This window comes from Rutidosis leptorrhynchoides, chromosome 3 (assembly GCF_046630445.1).
Source record: "Rutidosis leptorrhynchoides isolate AG116_Rl617_1_P2 chromosome 3, CSIRO_AGI_Rlap_v1, whole genome shotgun sequence".
In the NCBI taxonomy this organism is placed as follows: Eukaryota; Viridiplantae; Streptophyta; class Magnoliopsida; order Asterales; family Asteraceae; genus Rutidosis; species Rutidosis leptorrhynchoides.
The window spans coordinates 157,962,940-157,981,416 of record NC_092335.1 but is presented as its reverse complement, the minus strand read 5'-3'; the positions used below and the strand labels follow the sequence as shown (position 1 = coordinate 157,981,416).

Genomic DNA, 18,477 nt, shown 5'->3' with positions numbered 1-18,477 from the left:
ATCATCTAAATCTTTTATGTACAAGTTTAGCCCTTGTGACTTGTCTACAGTCTCCTTCATGGTTTGCTTAAACCCTTATTTCAATTCCTATTCCCTTTTAGTCTTTTCTGAGCCTTACCAACATACCATTCGTTTCCATCAAACTTATGACCGTTTAGACCGTCTATGGCTTTGGCGCCTCGTCAGCATTTATATTTTGTTCTGTCACTTTTGATACTCTTCTTTCATTTGTATTATGCAAGCTGCATTATCTTCATATACAGTTGTTGGTGAAGATAGTTGTTGGTCTTTTATAGCATTCTCCATTTAGGAATACATACTGAGTTTGAGATTTATCTTTATGAGGATTTAATGAATGACCTGCATATACATAATTAACCAAATCTTGTTTTTAAGCGTTAGAATAAAATAATTTTAAATCAGCAGTTCCTCAAGGGTATCAAAATATCTGCTTGATCCCATTTCAATGTCCTTTTTTTTTTTTGTAGAAGTTGAGCTGAATCTTGCCAACAAATTAACTGCAAGAGAAATGTCAGGTCTTGTATAATTTATAAGATACATAAGAACCTCAATTGCACTAAAATATGGAACTTCCGATCTATTAAGATTTTCATGATCTTCGCAGGGATGAAATAGATCAGTGTCAATATTGAGTGATCTAACAACAATGAGTTTGTTTTTTTAAAAAAAAATGTTTTAAAATTTTTCGGTATAAGTTGTTTAATGTACAAGTTAACCATTAGGCATATGTTCAATTTGCACTCCAAGGTAATACTTGGTTTTTTCAAGATCTTTCATTTCAAAATAATTCTTTAGAAGTTGAATGATTTCATAGATCTCTTTATTTGTTCATATGATGTTAAGAACATTGACATAAATAACTACGATATATATCCGATCATTGTTTTTCATAATAAAAACACATGTGCAAATAAGTTTATATGTATACACTTTTCTTATCAAGTAATCACTTAATCAGTTATACCACATACGTCCCAATTGTATAGACCCATATAAAAATCTTTGTGATTTAATAGAATACATTCCCTTGGATTTTGCATTAGATGCTTATGATACCTTAAACCCTTCAGGTATATTCATGTATATCACTATCAAGTGATCCATACAGATAAGTAGTTACAACATCCATGAGATGCATTTAAGTAACTACCAGGTTGATTAAGAATCTAATAAGTAATTGTATACATTACAGGAGGATATGTTTTCCTCATAATTCATTTTCGGTCTTTGTGAGAAATTTTGAGTTACAAGTCTAGTTTTGCCTTGTAACTTCATTTGCACATTTCTTTTTCGGATAAAAATTCATTTGTATCCCATACGTTTCACATCTTTAAAAGTGATAACGATTAATCCGAAAACTTTTCTTTTATTGAGCGATTCTAATTCAGCTCGTATTTCTCCTTTCCATTGAGCTCAATCATGTCTATTTTGATATTCAATGACAGATTTTGGTTCTAGATCATCATCTTTATTCATGATGTCATTGTAATATTATATGAAAATATTTCATCAAGATTTTTCATTTCATTTCGGTTCTATAATATTGCATAATTTATCGCAATTTATGTATTTACATTTATCAATATCCTCTGCAGAAGGAATATTGATTTGTGGTTCTTCTTGAACACTTTCTTTTACCTCATTATCAGCTGATTTTCTTTTTCGAGGATTTTTATCTTCGGAACCAATTGATCTTCCACGTTTGATGCGTAGCAAAGACTCAACAATGACATTATTGCCAGCTTTTGGAATTTCAGTTCGAGTTGGAGCATTTATCGCTGGTATATATGATTTAGTCACTTTTTTTATATATGTAAATGCATAAAGTAATTAATTTGCAAGTTCTTGCATATGCATTATTTTTGAACTTTCGTTTCACATTCTTTTGTGCGAGTTCAATATACCTTAATTGATGTTCACATCATGAAGCATCATTTTATTTATTTATTTATTTTTACTTCACCCCCTAATCTAGGGAACAATGTTTTATTAAAATGACAATCAGCAAAACGTGCTGTAAAAACATCACCCATCATGGGTTCAGTATATCTTATGATTGAAGATGTTTTATATCCAAAATATATTACCATCTTTCTTTGAAAAACCATTTTATTGTGCTGTGGTGATATAATTGGAACATACACTGCACAAATAATGCTCTAAGGTAGAAAATATTTGGCTCTTGGCCAAAATCAAGTAGTAAGTGAAAATATTTATGACTTCCACATGGTATAATGCGAATTAATATCGCAGCATGTAAATTTACATGTCCACATATAAATATTGAGAGTTTTGTACTCATTATCAATTGTCTAGTTATTAGCTGCAAGCGTTTATCTATTGATTCAGCTAAACCAATTTTGTGTATGCACATGAGCAACTGGATGTTCAACAACAATCCCTGTAGATATATAATGATCATTAAATGCTTGAGATGTTAACTCACCAGCATTATCAAGTCTCATCCTTTTAATGGTGTAATCAGAATAATGTGTTCTTAATTTAAGAATTTGTGCAAGAAACTTTGCAAATGCCATATTACGGCTTGATAACATACAAATATGAGACCATCCGCTAGATGCGTCTATTAGAACCATGAAATATCAAAATGGTTCACATGATGGATGAATTGGTTCATATATCTTACCTTGAATTTTTTCAAGAAACATTTGTGATTCTTTTTCACAATATACTTTTCATTAATCACTATATGTGCTTTCCATTAATCACCATATGTGTGTGTTTTTTTTTTTTTTTCATAAATCACCATATGTGCTTTTTCATTATATATCCTTTTCACCATATACGCTTTTAATCATATGCGCTGTGTTTTTCACCATATGCGCTTTTAATCATATGCGCTTTGTTTTTCACCATATGCGCTTTTAATCATATGCGCTTTTCATCATATGCGCTGCGCTTTTCATCATATTCGCTTTTTATCATATGCGCCGCGCTCTTCATCATATGCGCTTTTTATGTGAATAGTAAATTAATTAATTTCGTTTTACTATTCATATGAATTAATTTCGATTTACTATTTTGTTAATTGAGTAATATATATACATCATATACTTGTGACTTCGAAGACTCAAATGAATTTGACCATATAGTTATATGTTGTACCTTGCACATTAATTTTCAGTAGAAGCTTTAGATGCATTTTTTTTTCTCTTGATGAACTATTTGTTTCATATCTAGCTTAGGCAATTATTGTGAACATTTGGTCCCTATAAGAGCATTTATCTTTTAGACTTTTAGTTGATTTGTACTTGTCACAATTAGGGATAGCACCCGCGGGTCGTGGATGCGGATTCATTGGATCCATCACCCGTACTCGCGGATTTTTTTTTTAAAGAAACATCCATTTGAACCCTTGTTCGTTGAAACAATTTGACTATCCTTTTAACTCCCCATTATTAAACGGGCCATTTTAATGCACACTCTTAAAAAAAATAATTTGTTTTTTTAAGTTTTATTATTCAACCTCCTTTTTTCAACGGTCACGTTTTTAACAAAACATTTGACAAGTTTGGAAAAAAGTTTTTTTTTTTTTTTTACTTTGCTTTCCCCCTTTCTGTAAAACTCATTTAAACACTTTCTTTGTTTAAAAAAAACTTCCTTTTTTTTATACGTTACCCGTAAATTATAAATATATAAAAAAACTTTTTGTTTTAAAAAAAAAAAAAAACTTTCTAGTTTTTAAAAGGCCACTTGACCAATTTTTTAATTCTTTCACAACACCCGATATCGTGATCGTGACCTTTCACCAAAGCAAGAGATATTCTTGATAAACTAAACACTGACTCGTGTTTGGAATTGTCGGCCACAAAAAAAATTCATTTGATGGAAGTATTTTTTTTTTTAATTATAGAAGGAGACCACTTCATTTTCAATACTTCATTTTTGATAAAAAGCTACTCCATGTTACCATTCCTTTTTTTCTTATTTTAACTTTTAAGATTTACTTTTAATAAAAATACAAAATACTTTTTTCTGATTTTAACTTTTAAGATTTACTTTTAATAAAAATACAAACTACTTTTTCTTATTTTAACTTTTAAGATTTACTTTTAATAAAAATACAAACTACTTTTTGTATTTTAACTTTTAAGATTTACTTTTAATAAAAGTACAAACTACTTTTTCTTATTTTAACTTTTAAGATTTACTTTTAATAAAAATACAAACTACTTTTTGTATTTTAACTTTTAAGATTTACTTTTAATAAAAGTACAAACTACTTTTTCTTATTTTAACTTTTAAGATTTACTTTTAATAAAAATACAAACTACTTTTTGTATTTTAACTTTTAAGATTTACTTTTAATAAAAGTACAAACTACTTTTTGTATTTTAACTTTTAAGATTTACTTTTAATAAAAGTACAAACTAATTTTTCTTATTTTAACTTTTAAGATTATAAATTTAAGAATAAATATTAGTATGCATGAAATAAATAATGATTAATTGCATAAGTAATCATAAATGTTAGATAACATATAAAGACCCCATCGTATTCGTATTGATCGGAATTAATCTCGACCCATGGTACCGTGTTGTCAAATGACGTATTGCGTACATAAAGTACCGTGTTGTCAAATGACGTGTTGCGTACAATCATGAGGTCTTATTAACATAAATATAAATGTTAGTGAAGTTAATAAGAGTTAGATTACAGAAAATATAATTCAGGCGGTATAACCGACCATATATATAACTTAAATAACATAAATATAAATGTTAGTGAAGTTAATAAGAGTTATATTACAGAAAATATAATTCAGGCGGTATAACCGACCATATATAACTTAAATAACATAAATATAAATGTTAGTGAAGTTAATAAGAGTTAGATTACAGAAAATATAATTCAGGTGGTATAACCGACCATATATAACTTAAATAACATAAATATAAATGTTAGTGAAGTTAATAATAGTTAGAAAACATAAATGATAGTTAGGCGACAGTGTCGACCATATATAATTTAGGTGGCAGAGCCAACCATATAATAAGAACAATACAAATGCACTAAGAACTTAATAAAAATTAGTGGTTCAAAATGTTAGTAGTCCAAAATTTGATATATTCAAGTCTGAAAATTATTAATAATTTCATACCTTGATTAGTGACTCGTGATCGTTTGAGATATCCTTTGATTACACTAAGCTCATCGTGCTGATAACGTGTTGTAATTTAGTAGTTTATAACTACCTTTGGCTTATTTACTAAGTAGAGACTTATACATATAAGTAAGAAAAGAGAGAGAGTTTATATATATGAAATATATATCAAAGTGTATTTTTTGAAGGCTAACATAGAGACCTTATTTATAGTGTAAAATATTACTATACAAGCTATACAAAGTTGACTAAAATTTATCATCCATATGACTTTTTGTACTCATATTATAACAGTTCACTGAATATTTTGTTTCATTTCCCTAACTTGAAACTGGTGGAAATGGATGCAAAAATGCAAATTATACATAAAATAATAATATGGATGCTTCTTATACCTACAGATATATACGATTTATTAGGAAGGATGTTTCCACATACTCAACCAATATATAGTATTTTAAAAAGGAGCATACGACATGATAATCGAGGATGCGATGATACAAAACAACCCAAGTTTAATTATTGACTGCAAAATTAATGAAAACTACAATTTGTATACGTACTGTAGCTTCTCTAATCATATTATGGAGTAAAAAACATACACTTGCCAACATCAAAAACATAAACCATGATGCATGGATATAAAAATACCCCAAGTTTATTTTTCAATGCAAGGTTATTTAAAATTTGAAACCAACAACAATCTAAACTGTAGCTTTTATAATCGAAATACAAAACGTACAATTTTCAAACCAAAAACATATTTATTGCCTTAGAGCACGGATGCAAAACGTACAATTTCCAATCCAAAAACATATTTATTGCCTTAGAGCACGGATGCAACTGTGATTTTGAGTCTGGATGCGATTGAGAGTTTGACACGATGATGACAGATGCACGTAAGGTCGGGCCGACAATGATGCTGGATGCAACAGTAAGTCAAAAAGTAAATTTGGATGAAGGTTAATTCTTCCTTTAAAACAACCGCATTGTTCCCGTCAAACTTAGATTATCATTTTTGAATGTTCGTACGTACATACCAATCTTTTTGTTAATACTTATCTTGGTGACTAATAAAAACATATAATTGATTTGAGAAACTCGTATGTGATTGTTTCCAGGTGAGAAATCTTGATAGGAATCCATAGTTGGTGACGGTTGTTACCAGGGCCGTCTCATTGATTTTGAAGGCCCTGTTCGAGACGTAAAAATGGGCCCTTATTATTTAGGCTAAACGCAGAGTTTTTCAGTAGCAAAGAGGGGCTGTGGCTTTGTCCAATAAATAAAAGTAGGCCTTTTGTATAATAAACTTTCATATATAATAACAATTCCAATATTACTAAAAATCTTCATGAATTCTAGCATATATTAAAATAACCGTTGCAAAAAACATAATATCAAATCAAAAATTTATATACATATGTTATATGAATAATGATGCTCTCTTTGCATTTTTTGAAGCAAAGTGGTTAGTCAACCCTTCATAATCAACACTCTCTAGCAAATCATTCTCAATAGATATCAATGCCAATCCATTAAGTCGCTCTTGCGTCATTGTGGACTGTAAGTAATTTTTCAACAACTTAAGTTTTGAGAAACTTCTTTCTGCGGATGCCACTGTAACGGGAATCGTCAACAATACCCTATATGCAATTGTTGCATTAGGGAAACAATCCTTCTGTTTCAGATAGTTTAAAATATCGACAGGTCTCATTATTTCACTTGGCAAGAACTTTCGAAGCAACTTTAATTCCATGAAGAGTTCATTTGCATCAATATCAGAGTGTTCTTTATCTTTATTCATGAGAGCGACTTGAAGATCATAACAACGCGACTTAAGATGGTCTTCATCAAATAACTTCAACTTTTCAGAAGTAAACAAGAAACCAAAAATTGTCTCATACTCGGTGTATTATTCAAACCTTATTTTAAGCGAAACAATTGCTTGGTCAACAATGTATAAGAAATAATTAACTTTGAATGATTCCTCGGAAGAGAGTATCCGATCTTGATCACTTGAACCTTCATCAAATTGTTTTCTTCTACGAATTACACGCTTTTGAGGGAATGAAGGTTCAATATCCATTTCAATTGCAATTTTCTTAGCCTCATCAACTGCTTTATCTAACCCTGTTTCTCTATACACTTCAAAGTAAGTAATCAAGCCTTTAACCTCTGTAATTGCAACATCGAGAAGCATATCACTGGATTGTAACTTTTTGCTCACCAAATTTATTGTGAATAATATTTCATACCAAATGACTATTGATACTAAAAACTCAAAGTCTCCAAGTTCATTTGTTGCTAAAGATTTAGCTTCACTTTGAATTTTAGAATCATTGTCATTTTCCGAGACTTGAAGTAGAGCTTCTCTTATATCCAAAGTTTGAAATCGTATAGCCTTTACACTAGCAACACGACTCTCCCAACGAGTATTAGATAATGACTTTAGAGTTAATCCTTTGACATTATCTTTTAAAACTTGCCACCTCTTAGTAGAATTAGCAAATATTGTGTAAATGCGCTGTATGACTCCAAAAAAGTCTCGAGCTTTACTTGAAGTGTTCGCCATGTCACACAATGCAAGATTAAGACTATGACAACCACATGGAGTATAAAACGATCTAGGATTTATATCTAAAAACTTTCTTCGTACTCCTTTATGCTTTCCTTTCATGTTTGATCCATTGTTATAACCCTGACCGCGTAAATCATCAATATCAAGATCAAGAGACTTCAACTCTTCAAGTGACTTCATGCTCTTTAATTCTTTCGCTAAAATGTGTCCAGTCTGAAAAACCCTCGTTAACTAACTGACCCCTCACGGCCCCTTTTCGAAGTACTTTACAACAAAAACAAAAAATTCTGTCAAGGTCTACCGAATATACTAGCCATTCTCTATCACACTTCTCGTTATTTGGTAGAACTCGAGTATAAAAAGTAGCACAGAATCGTCTACGAAGCTTGTCTTTAGGACCTTTTAAAACAGATTTGTCTCTCTTAGGACCCTCTACGATTAGAACGTTTATCAAATCAAAAGTAAGCCCATCCAAATGTCTCGGATCAAATATATCAACATGAGGAACACCAACATTACCACCTGTGTTATTGACATTTGAATCAACAACGTTATCCTCACTATCACACTCATCATCACCACCATCTTCATTATTGTCGCCATCGGCAAGGCCATCATTATCATTATCACTAGTACCATGATTATTACTATTACCATCACCGTTACCATCACTCACAATTTCAACATTATCATGATCAACACACTCATGATTAAGATTAACGTCTTCAAAGTCACCACTAACAACATTATTATCACCACCAGGTTGCTCCTCAGAACAAACGTGTGTTTTCTTTTCAACAAACTTGTCTAAAGCCCCATGTTAAGACTTTATAAATTCGTCTAGTCTTTTTCTTTTTTGACGTTTTTTATGTCCAGAGTCGTGTTTAGGAGCCATAAGTTCTGAAAATATTGATAAAATTTAAAGAATACATATCAACATGATTAGATAAAATTAATTTTTCTTTATGTTTTTTAACAGTTAACATTATGTGACTTTATGCTTAATGATACATATAAACTAATATTATTATTAATTATTATTATTATTATTATTTTTTTTTGAAAGGCTAGAAATTCATTGATCCCCAAAACGAAACAAACATGCATAGTCCACAGGGAGTGAGCTAAACAAAACAAATTCACAAACTAATGCTCCACAACTAAAAAAAAAATACAATATTTCAAACACCCAGACATGAGACACCAAAACACCATTGAAACCTACTGCTACAGTGCTACATCAGTTAGACCAATAATTCACAAATTAATTATTGTTAATTAATGGTAATATAACAAATATTATTAGATTTATATACGGAATTAAGGAGTAAACTAAATATACACAATATCAATAAATAAATATAAATAAAGATAAATATAAATAAAATATAAATATGACAAGAAAAGTCAAAAGTGTAATACGGAGTACCTTTAACAAATGAATTGATGATGACAGGCGACTAGTCACTGATCGACCTAGGTTTAATTGATAAGTTACGGCATATACACGGAGACGAGCGGTTTTGTATATTAGATTATAAAACTTCAATAAAATAAATAGAAACTCGACCTAGATACCCTTTATTGGACTTTTTTATTTGGGCCCCAACTGAATATGGGCCCTGTGCGATGGAACGGGCTGCACAGCCCAATATCCGGGCCTGGTTGTTACAAATGGAGTCAATTGGCATAAATGAGAAATTAACGAGAAATTTTAGGAGACTAATTTTCCTTATATGTCCTTTTTAATTATATTTAAAATAAAAAGACTTTTAATGTTCATAACCGTTGATCTAATAAATTGATGGCATAGATATGTTCTCACCAAATTATAAAATAAGAATGTTCTCATATGAACACATTTCTACAATACATATATATAAATATATATGCTTAGATACAAAAACAACAACAATACCCAATCTCGCATATGCGAGGTAGGGAGAGATGAGATGTAAACTATCATTCGTCTACTCTAAAATAGAAGAGAAGTCGTTTCTCCAATCACGAGTCGAGAAAAAAATTCTCAACTCACATGAAAAGAAAGTCATCCCCCTCTCTACTACATGGTAGAGAGATTGCTTCCGAAAGGATCTCCGGCAATTTTTTTTTTGATAAATAAATAAAAATAAAAATAAGAATGGACACCATGGAAATGATAGAATCAAATTTCCATGGGCTTTAAGGGCTGCCAGAATTTTAATTTTGGCTCTAAGAGGCAGTTAAGTCGCCATATATATACTTACATATTTCCTATTAAAAATGCAATCACCATTAGATTTAAGTTTTGCTTTCAAATTTATAATGAAATAACTATGATATATTACAATAAATTACGTATAGCTAACAAGATAAACAATCAAATTACATATTTAATTTTCATAATCTACGTTTAATAGTAAGTCAACAAATTGTGTTATATCTTCGACAGATATTACACACTCTTGTGGATAAATTTTAATTATGTCATGTTATATTTATTTTTACTATACTACGTTTTTTTCATCGCATATATTCGAAAATATTATAACATTTTTTTAGCATCCATTGGATATCTATTAACCTGCTTAATCTAGTGTATATTAATATAAATGGATGAACTAAATTTAAATGGATATAGATATGAATGAACAAAAACTAAATGAATATGAATATGAATACGACATCACCCAATCCATATCCGATCCATTGTCATCCCTAGTCATCGTCCATAAAGTCCGGTACCAGAACAGGCCCTCGTAGAGAGAACAGGCCCTCGTAGAGAGTCGTAGTGAGTAATCGACTTGCAAAACAATCATATTTCATATAATGTGCTAAAGCTTCCTGAAAAGATAATTATTGTATCCTTGCTGTTAGTTTTTCATGTATAAGCTATTGTAGCGACAATATATTTATATATGTCTTGATTATATATGAGTAGCAAGAAACTATGATAAAGTTGCAATTTTTATGATAACAACCCATATATACTTTTGTTAACAAGGTGTCAAGTCAAATGATGATTATATTGGTGAATTAGACTTTTCATGTGACTACCAATATGCAAAAGAAGATGAATAATTAACTTTTGTTTGTGTGATATTTGATGGAACCTTGGTTTGCACTATGTAGTGTAACATCTTCCATCATTGTATTGTATTTGCAGGCCTTTTCAACATCTCCTTTACGTGTTAACTACAAAAGTGAGTGTGTGTGTGTGAGAGAGAATAACCCACGCCTTTCATTTTAACAGTAGTTCTTCATGTAGTTCTGCTGTCCAAATGTGTACAAATTCTTGTCTTTATCTTGACTATATACATTACTCCGTATAATTTAACATGTTTCAATTAATTGCTTATTATTATATGACTATCACTTATAGGGAAAAACTTGTTGTGTTAGTTGTACATAGTTTTAGCTGTTTTGGTTTATTTTTGTGCTTCTAGTTTCGGTTTAGTTTTGTGCTTCTAGTTTGGGTTTTTGACTCGTAGGTTGAGCTGTGGTTTGTATTTGTTTTTCTTTCAGTTAGGTTGTGTTACTGTTCAAATTACTTTAGTTGGTTTTATAGGTTAGTATTATCGGTGTTGTTTTGTTACTCCCTTGTTTGGTTACCTGCGTTTTTTCAACTTGTCTTTGATTCATTTTGGGTTATTTCATCTTTCACTTACTTTTGTTTTTATATAACTATTTTCTGCCCAAAAAAGGAGAGCACAAAACGTGTGAAGAAACGACGCCCATCATCTTATTTGACATAAACGACGCCCACGACACCCATAAACAACCCTCGACACCCATAAACAATGTTCCTTTATAGGGCATCGTCTTCGACAATAATGCTTCTCCTCATCGTTCTCTTGGCGGGCAAGCAGGTCACATTCATATATTATTTTTTTCATTTTACCTTGTGACTTTCAATCATATTTATCACACTCCTCAAACTTTCCCACACTTTCCTTAACATTACCAATAACACTCCTAAAAAGAATATTGTCACGCTAGAGTCATCCGACCTGCAAAACCTTCAAAATGCCTTTAATCACAACCAACCAACATAACAAGGATCTAATGTATTTGAATATATATGATATTATTCGAGCAGCATTACAATGAACTATTAAAAAGTAATAAAGGAAATACTTTGTGCCTGTCAAAGTATTTCCCTATGTATTTTCTTGAGTAATAGTAAAAGCTAGGTATTGGGATAGTTTGTGCGTTGCCGTGAAAAAACATTTAAAGCAAAATTATTAAAAAACTATTATAAATTTGAATAATTTGTAATTATAGTAGACATATCGATAAATGAAATATAACTACGCTCGCCAATTGTTCATACAAACATTAATTACTTTGATACAAATTTTCTTTAGAGAAAATTGTGCGGTTGGTCCCTGTGGTTTACATGAAATGAAGTGGTTGGTCCCTGAACTTTATTTTCGAGGTGGTTGGTCAATGTGGTATCCAATACGCGTGTGGGTGGTCCCTCAATCAAACCGACGTTTAATTCATCCGTCAACTCCCAACACATGTGATGGGTAATCTCGTCCTTTTACATTCTTATAAAATAAAGTTTTCGCGATTTAACGTACGCTTTATGGAGGGACCACCCACACATATTAAATATCATCGGGACCAACCACCTTGTAAATAAAATTCAGGGACCAACCACTTCATTTTATGTAAACCACAGGGACTAACCGCACAATTTTCTCTTTTCCTCATAAATGGACAAATTACATAAAAAGGTAACCTATTTTGTATGTTTTCCTATTTTCGGTAATCTATTAAGGAGTCTGTTTTCAAAAGTTAATTAAAATAAAGGGGTGTCGTTAACTTTCTTCCATATTTTCAAAAGTTAATCCAACTGTCTGATCATCAACAAATTTTACCTCACGTAGATACATATGTGTAGCACCTCCAGTACAAATTTCAAATCAATTCAACGGTAGACCAATCGACAATGTTTTTTCTCTCACAACAACGCAATCAAACTCGAAATTTTTCCTGAGTGTATCAATTTCAAAAACTCTTATATCCCAATTGAATGGTCCAATCACAATCAAAGTTTGTATGCATTTAGATGTACATGTCTAGAAGATAGAGTAATAATATCAAGAGGATCTAACTATTAACTAACCTGCTATGATTTTCTACCACAACTTAACCAGAACCTATGAATTTAGAAAATCTCTCTCACAACAAAAACTAACGATCCCGACCACGGGCTTCGTTACCACCGCGAACCACCACAATAACCTATTATAAATCATAGATCAATTTCAATAGATTATCTCATGAGTACATAGAAATACCTGTGGGTTCTTCGCGATCTCCTAAATAGGCCTTTTGATCTCCATTTAGGTTGCACAAACCTTAAACCCGTCATTCTTTCACCATGCTTTCAATCCGCCATCATGCCCGATCTTGAAACTTTGAAGCTTTGATACCGCTTCTAGAAATTGTAGGGACCTCAACAATACATGTGATACCAACGAACAACAAACGGTTTAGTTAAAGCATAAAACGATTAATAAATGATAAACGACACAAAGATTTAACGTGACTGTATCTCAACTCCAAACACAGAGAATGGTTTAGTCCACGGGCGCAAACCAGAGATTTTCTTATATTAATTTTGTGCACGCAATTACAAGTTACATAGGATTATTATTATTATTATTTTTTTTTTTTAACGGCAAGGTTACATAGGATTATTTCTATAGTGCTAAATTAGTTAGAATCCAAACCGAATTAGAAATCCTAATAGTGAATGAACTCGTCAGTTTGATTCTCGTGATCGCTACCCTACCCTCACGGTCATGAGCTCCCACTGTTTCAAAATTCTATTTTCTTGTTTAAATGACTTCGCACTCCAACAAACATTGAAGCAAGTTTATGAGATCTACATAGAATTATCAATGTCTAAGCCTATTTCTGTATGACTTAAGCTCTGCAACTTAAAACATCATGCCTCGACCTATAGACAACTCATACCAAAACACATGCACTTTATAATAAGAAGCCATGAAACAATATAAAAGCGTTATGAGATTATACATGTGATCATGAAAAAAATTAAAATTGGGTGTAAATATTATTGGTGCACTATTCTATGCACTTGAGTTTCTTTCTTACTCATCTGTGTTGTGCCAAGTCTTTGTCTCCCCCATTTCTAAACACGCCAAATCAATCGCCTTCTATATTTTTACATCCCTATTCCTGTTCCACGTGCACACTGCTTCTTCTATCTCCTCCTAATTTCTTGATTTTTTTCAATTTTTGTCCATTCTCCACTATCATCTTCATTAGCCTTCTACCATTGCAATAACCTTATATATATTCTTCTTTCTCTCCACACATACATCTCTTTCATATCCTTTAGGTCTCAAAGAAAAAACATCTCATTTGACATGAACACAAACACTTAAAAACTTTTTTTAACAAAAAATCAAACATGTCTAGTTTTACAAACATGTCAACAAGTGAGAGTAATGTAGTGTGTTTAGAAGGTGATGAAGTAGATAATGAAGATTCTATTCTACTATCTCTTAGTCCACCGGGTCAACCACATCACCATTTCCATATCTCATCATCTAAAAAAGACTACCCTTTTCACCAAAACCCTAACACTCATCTTAATCTTAATCTTAATCTTAATCTCAATCTTAGCCCCGATACGAGTATCGATAGTAGTTGCAAGGATGATGTAACAGTGGCTCTTCATATAGGTCAGCTGCCACCTAATTCTATAGTGGAAGAAGGAGCTTCTACTTATAACCCTAATTTGCAATATTGGATCCCATCACCAGCACAAATCATGGTTGGCCCCACACAGTTTTCTTGCACTGTATGCAACAAAACATTCAACCGCTACAATAACATGCAGGTGAATTGAATTTATTTTTCTCCTGTATTTTTTTAACTAATTAAAAATTTATGCAGTGTATATTTTATTTGTCCTTCTATGTACTGTTTATTCATTAATAGTAGCTGCACATGGACAAGATGTTAGTGAACAATTACTTACATAACACTATTACCAAAATTACTGGTAATTGGTAATGAGGAAAAATATTGGCTATTTTTTTTTTCAAAGATATAGAGGGCGTAAATTAATGTGCCTAAGTTCTTTAACCTAGATGTTTGATCTTGTAGTTCTTATCGTTAGTTCGTTTGGTTGTTCGTGTTTGCGTAGGTGCTTTGCTCTTAATGTTTGTATTTGGTTAGGGGTTTTATGTTATCTGTTTTGTTTGCTTGTTTGGTTTCGATTACACTCGGTTTGAGCTAGTTTGGTTTTTTGGTTCCGATTAGGCTTGGTTTGAGCTAGTTTCGGTCTGTGAAGCTTAGTTTTCTCGAACCCTTTCTCTTTTTGTATCCATTGTATTGGTTAAGAGTTTCATCATCATTCAATTAAGATTTTTTTCTTTTTTAATAGTATTTGTTATTTTAGCAAAAAAAAAATATATATATAAATATTGTTTGATCTGCTGATCTATTTTAATTTTAATTATGTTTTTTTGCTAAATAATTTTGCTTGATTATGTTATCAACTGGTTATGCTGATATAAGCACTTTTTTCCCGACTGTACGTGTTATCAAGTACCAACATTAATTTTCTTGTTTGTTTCCTATTTCAAGTTCTTGAGAATATATGTACTAACTTTTACTAATTTTGGTCACATCAACTATCATGATCGATAAACCATGGAAGAAAATTTAAGGTTTTATTATTATAGTAAAGTAAATAAATAATATTAAAACTTGAGTTCATTGAGACATTAATGATATAAAATTACTATGTTTCTCATTATGTTACATGCAACTTAAATTTAAGTTTCAAGGAAAAATTTAACGTTTTTATAAATTTATGTTTTATTTTGTTTATTTGTTGTATAGATGCATATGTGGGGGCATGGATCACAATACCGAAAAGGTCCAGAATCGTTAAGAGGAACAAAACCAGCTTCTTCAATGCTAAGATTACCTTGCTATTGTTGTGCTGAGGGTTGCAAGAACAACATTGATCACCCAAGATCGAAGCCACTTAAAGACTTCAGGACGCTTCAAACGCACTACAAAAGAAAGCACGGTGAGAAGCCATTCGGGTGTCGAAAATGTGGGAAGCCATTTGCGGTAAGAGGAGATTGGAGGACTCATGAAAAAAATTGTGGGAAGTTATGGTATTGTATTTGTGGGTCAGATTTTAAGCATAAAAGGTCTCTTAAAGATCATATTCAAGCATTTGGAAATGGGCATGCACCTCATTACACGTCGGACGAATTAATCGAGCTTGATGATCATGAAGATGATGAAAATCTTGATGAAGAAGATAAGATTAGTAGTAATGGAGGTCATGATGGTAGTTTTCTAATGATTTGAAATGAAGTGTTGTTGATTAGTGATTTAGTGACCATTTGTTTTTTTTTAAGTACTTAAGATGCACACATGCATTGGTGTATAATAAATGGGATATGCACTGAGAAATGCATGTTTTGACAATTTTGGAATGGTTTTGTAAGGATCCGTTTGTTTTGGTGTTAGCTGGAGAAGACTAGATTCTTACCACGACGCATTGTCCTTTTCTTAGTCCCCACAATGTTTGCCCTCAATCCGTAGCCATTTGTTTGGATCCCTTTTTCTTCTCTAGCTTCACAAAATATATAATTACACCCAAACAATCCAAAAAAATTATACGGAGTAATGCATGTATAGAGTTTAGAATGTATATATCACGTTAAACAAGTTTATAAATCATGGACTAACTGTATCGGACCATTTAACATTTTTATCAACTAGGTGATTGAGGTCTTAAGGGTTCAAGTTTTGTTGGCGATATATGAATGGGTGTGAATTCGATGTCCTTTGTTTGTGTTGTTCTTCGATATATTCACTATATGTTAAGAGAATTTTCCTATTCATTATGTACTTTTATTTAAGTATAACGGTTAAAAAATATCGGGATATTAGTGTTATGAGTCACTTAAAATCCCAAGTATATCCGTTACTATGTTTGTCAAACTAGATGAAAATTGAAACAATAGTTAAAGTTGTGAGAACGAGTTTTTTATTTTCTTTTGATAAATAGTAGAAACAGAAATACTAAAATCTTAGCTGGATTTGCCTTTAAAAAGATTCTTCTTTAGATTGACTATGAACTTATAATACGACTTCATTTCATAACACTACTATGCAAGGTTGCAAAAGACGCGAGACGGGGTCGAGACGGTCGGGTCCTAAAAGGGTCGAGACGGTCGAGACGGGGTCGAGACGGAGGTCTAGACGGATGTTGACTAACGTTGACTTTTAAATAAAAATGTTATATATTATATATATATATATATATATATATATATATATATATATATATATATATATATATATATATATATATATATATATATATATATATATATTGTACATTACATTATTCCAAACATAAGCATTTCACACATGTTTAAATACTTCAACATTTCAAACATAAAAAAAGAAACCCTAAGTAATAGCACAACGTTTAAATTTTTTTTTTTTATAAAAAAAAAAAAAAAACTTGAAAAAAATCAGAAAAACCCGTTTTTTCCCGTCTCGGACCGTGTTTGACCGTCTTTTGACCGTTTTTTGGCCGATTTCCGTTTTTTCAAACGTTTTATGTATAAACGGGACGGGGCACTCCAAAATCCGTCTACACCCCCGTCTACACCCCCGTTTTTTTCGTTTTTTACAACACTGCTACTATGTGATCGTTCGAGTTTTCTTAAGTTTTTAGGTGTTAGGAAATTTTTAGTGAGAATGTACATTTAGTTAATTACTAACAAGTATTTACGGAAGAATGTCATATACTTAGATAATACATATTGTATAAATAGACAATACACAAATATAGGGAGTATTATTTTATATAAGTTCAAGCTCTTTCTATAGTACTCAAGGTTGCAAAAGACGCGAGACGGGGTCGAGACGGTCGGGTCCTAAAAGGGTCGAGACGGGATCGAGACGGAGGTCTAGACGGATGTTGACTAACGTTGACTTTTAAATAAAAATGTTATATATTATATATATATTGTACATTACATTATTCCAAACATAAGCATTTCACACATGTTTAAATACTTCAACATTTCAAACATAAAAAAAGAAACCCTAAGTAATAGCACAACGTTTAAATTTTTTTTTTTTATAAAAAAAAAAAAAAAACTTGAAAAAAATCAGAAAAACCCGTTTTTTCCCGTCTCGGACCGTGTTTGACCGTCTTTTGACCGTTTTTTGGCCGATTTCCGTTTTTTCAAACGTTTTATGTATAAACGGGACGGGGCACTCCAAAATCCGTCTACACCCCCGTCTACACCCCCGTTTTTTCCGTTTTTTACAACACTGATAGTACTTCAAGAAGTTAAAACTTTTGAAGAATATATTAGACAAAATTACAAAGTTCATCCCTTTGGTTTGTATAAATATGAACTCCGAGTCTCCAAACTTTTTTTAGTGGCACTTACGGTCTTCGTGCTTTTATTTTCACGGCTCATCCTTCTCTTCATTAAGTTTAGGGACCCAAGTGCCAAAAAAATGAAACAACAGTGGCTCGAAATGTAATTTCATACAAACCACATGGAGGAGCTGTACAAAAAATATGAAACCATGAGGACTCTGATGCCATAAAAAGTTCAGTGGCTCGAAATGCAAATTTCTTACAAACCACATAGACGATTTGTATAATTCTGTCAATATACTATGAAGCATGTGCATTTAAAATTGCGCTATGTCAAGCATATATATACCCATA

General features: G+C 31.5%; 1 protein-coding gene and 1 pseudogene across 1 annotated transcript; one reads left to right on the top strand and one right to left on the bottom strand.

Annotated features, from left to right (window-relative positions):
* Positions 1 to 6,569: 6,569 nt before the first annotated feature.
* Positions 6,570 to 13,086, bottom strand: LOC139900527 (uncharacterized; annotated as a pseudogene).
* A 1,086-nt stretch (positions 13,087 to 14,172) lies between these two features.
* Positions 14,173 to 16,079, top strand: LOC139900526 (zinc finger protein WIP6). The gene is made up of 2 exons (XM_071883293.1): positions 14,173 to 14,586; positions 15,597 to 16,079. Exons 1-2 carry the CDS (start codon positions 14,173 to 14,175, stop codon positions 16,077 to 16,079), a joined length of 897 nt encoding a protein of 298 aa, XP_071739394.1.
* Positions 16,080 to 18,477: the final 2,398 nt, after the last annotated feature.

What these genes read in the sequence shown, in the direction of transcription:
- LOC139900526 (XM_071883293.1), top strand. Translation starts at nt 14,173, where the DNA reads ATGTCAACAAGTGAGAGTAATGTAGTGTGTTTAGAAGGTGATGAAGTA. An exon ending in ACCGCTACAATAACATGCAG is followed by an intron (nt 14,587 to 15,596) that starts GTGAATTGAATT and finishes TTTGTTGTATAG; the next exon opens with ATGCATATGTGGGGGCATGG.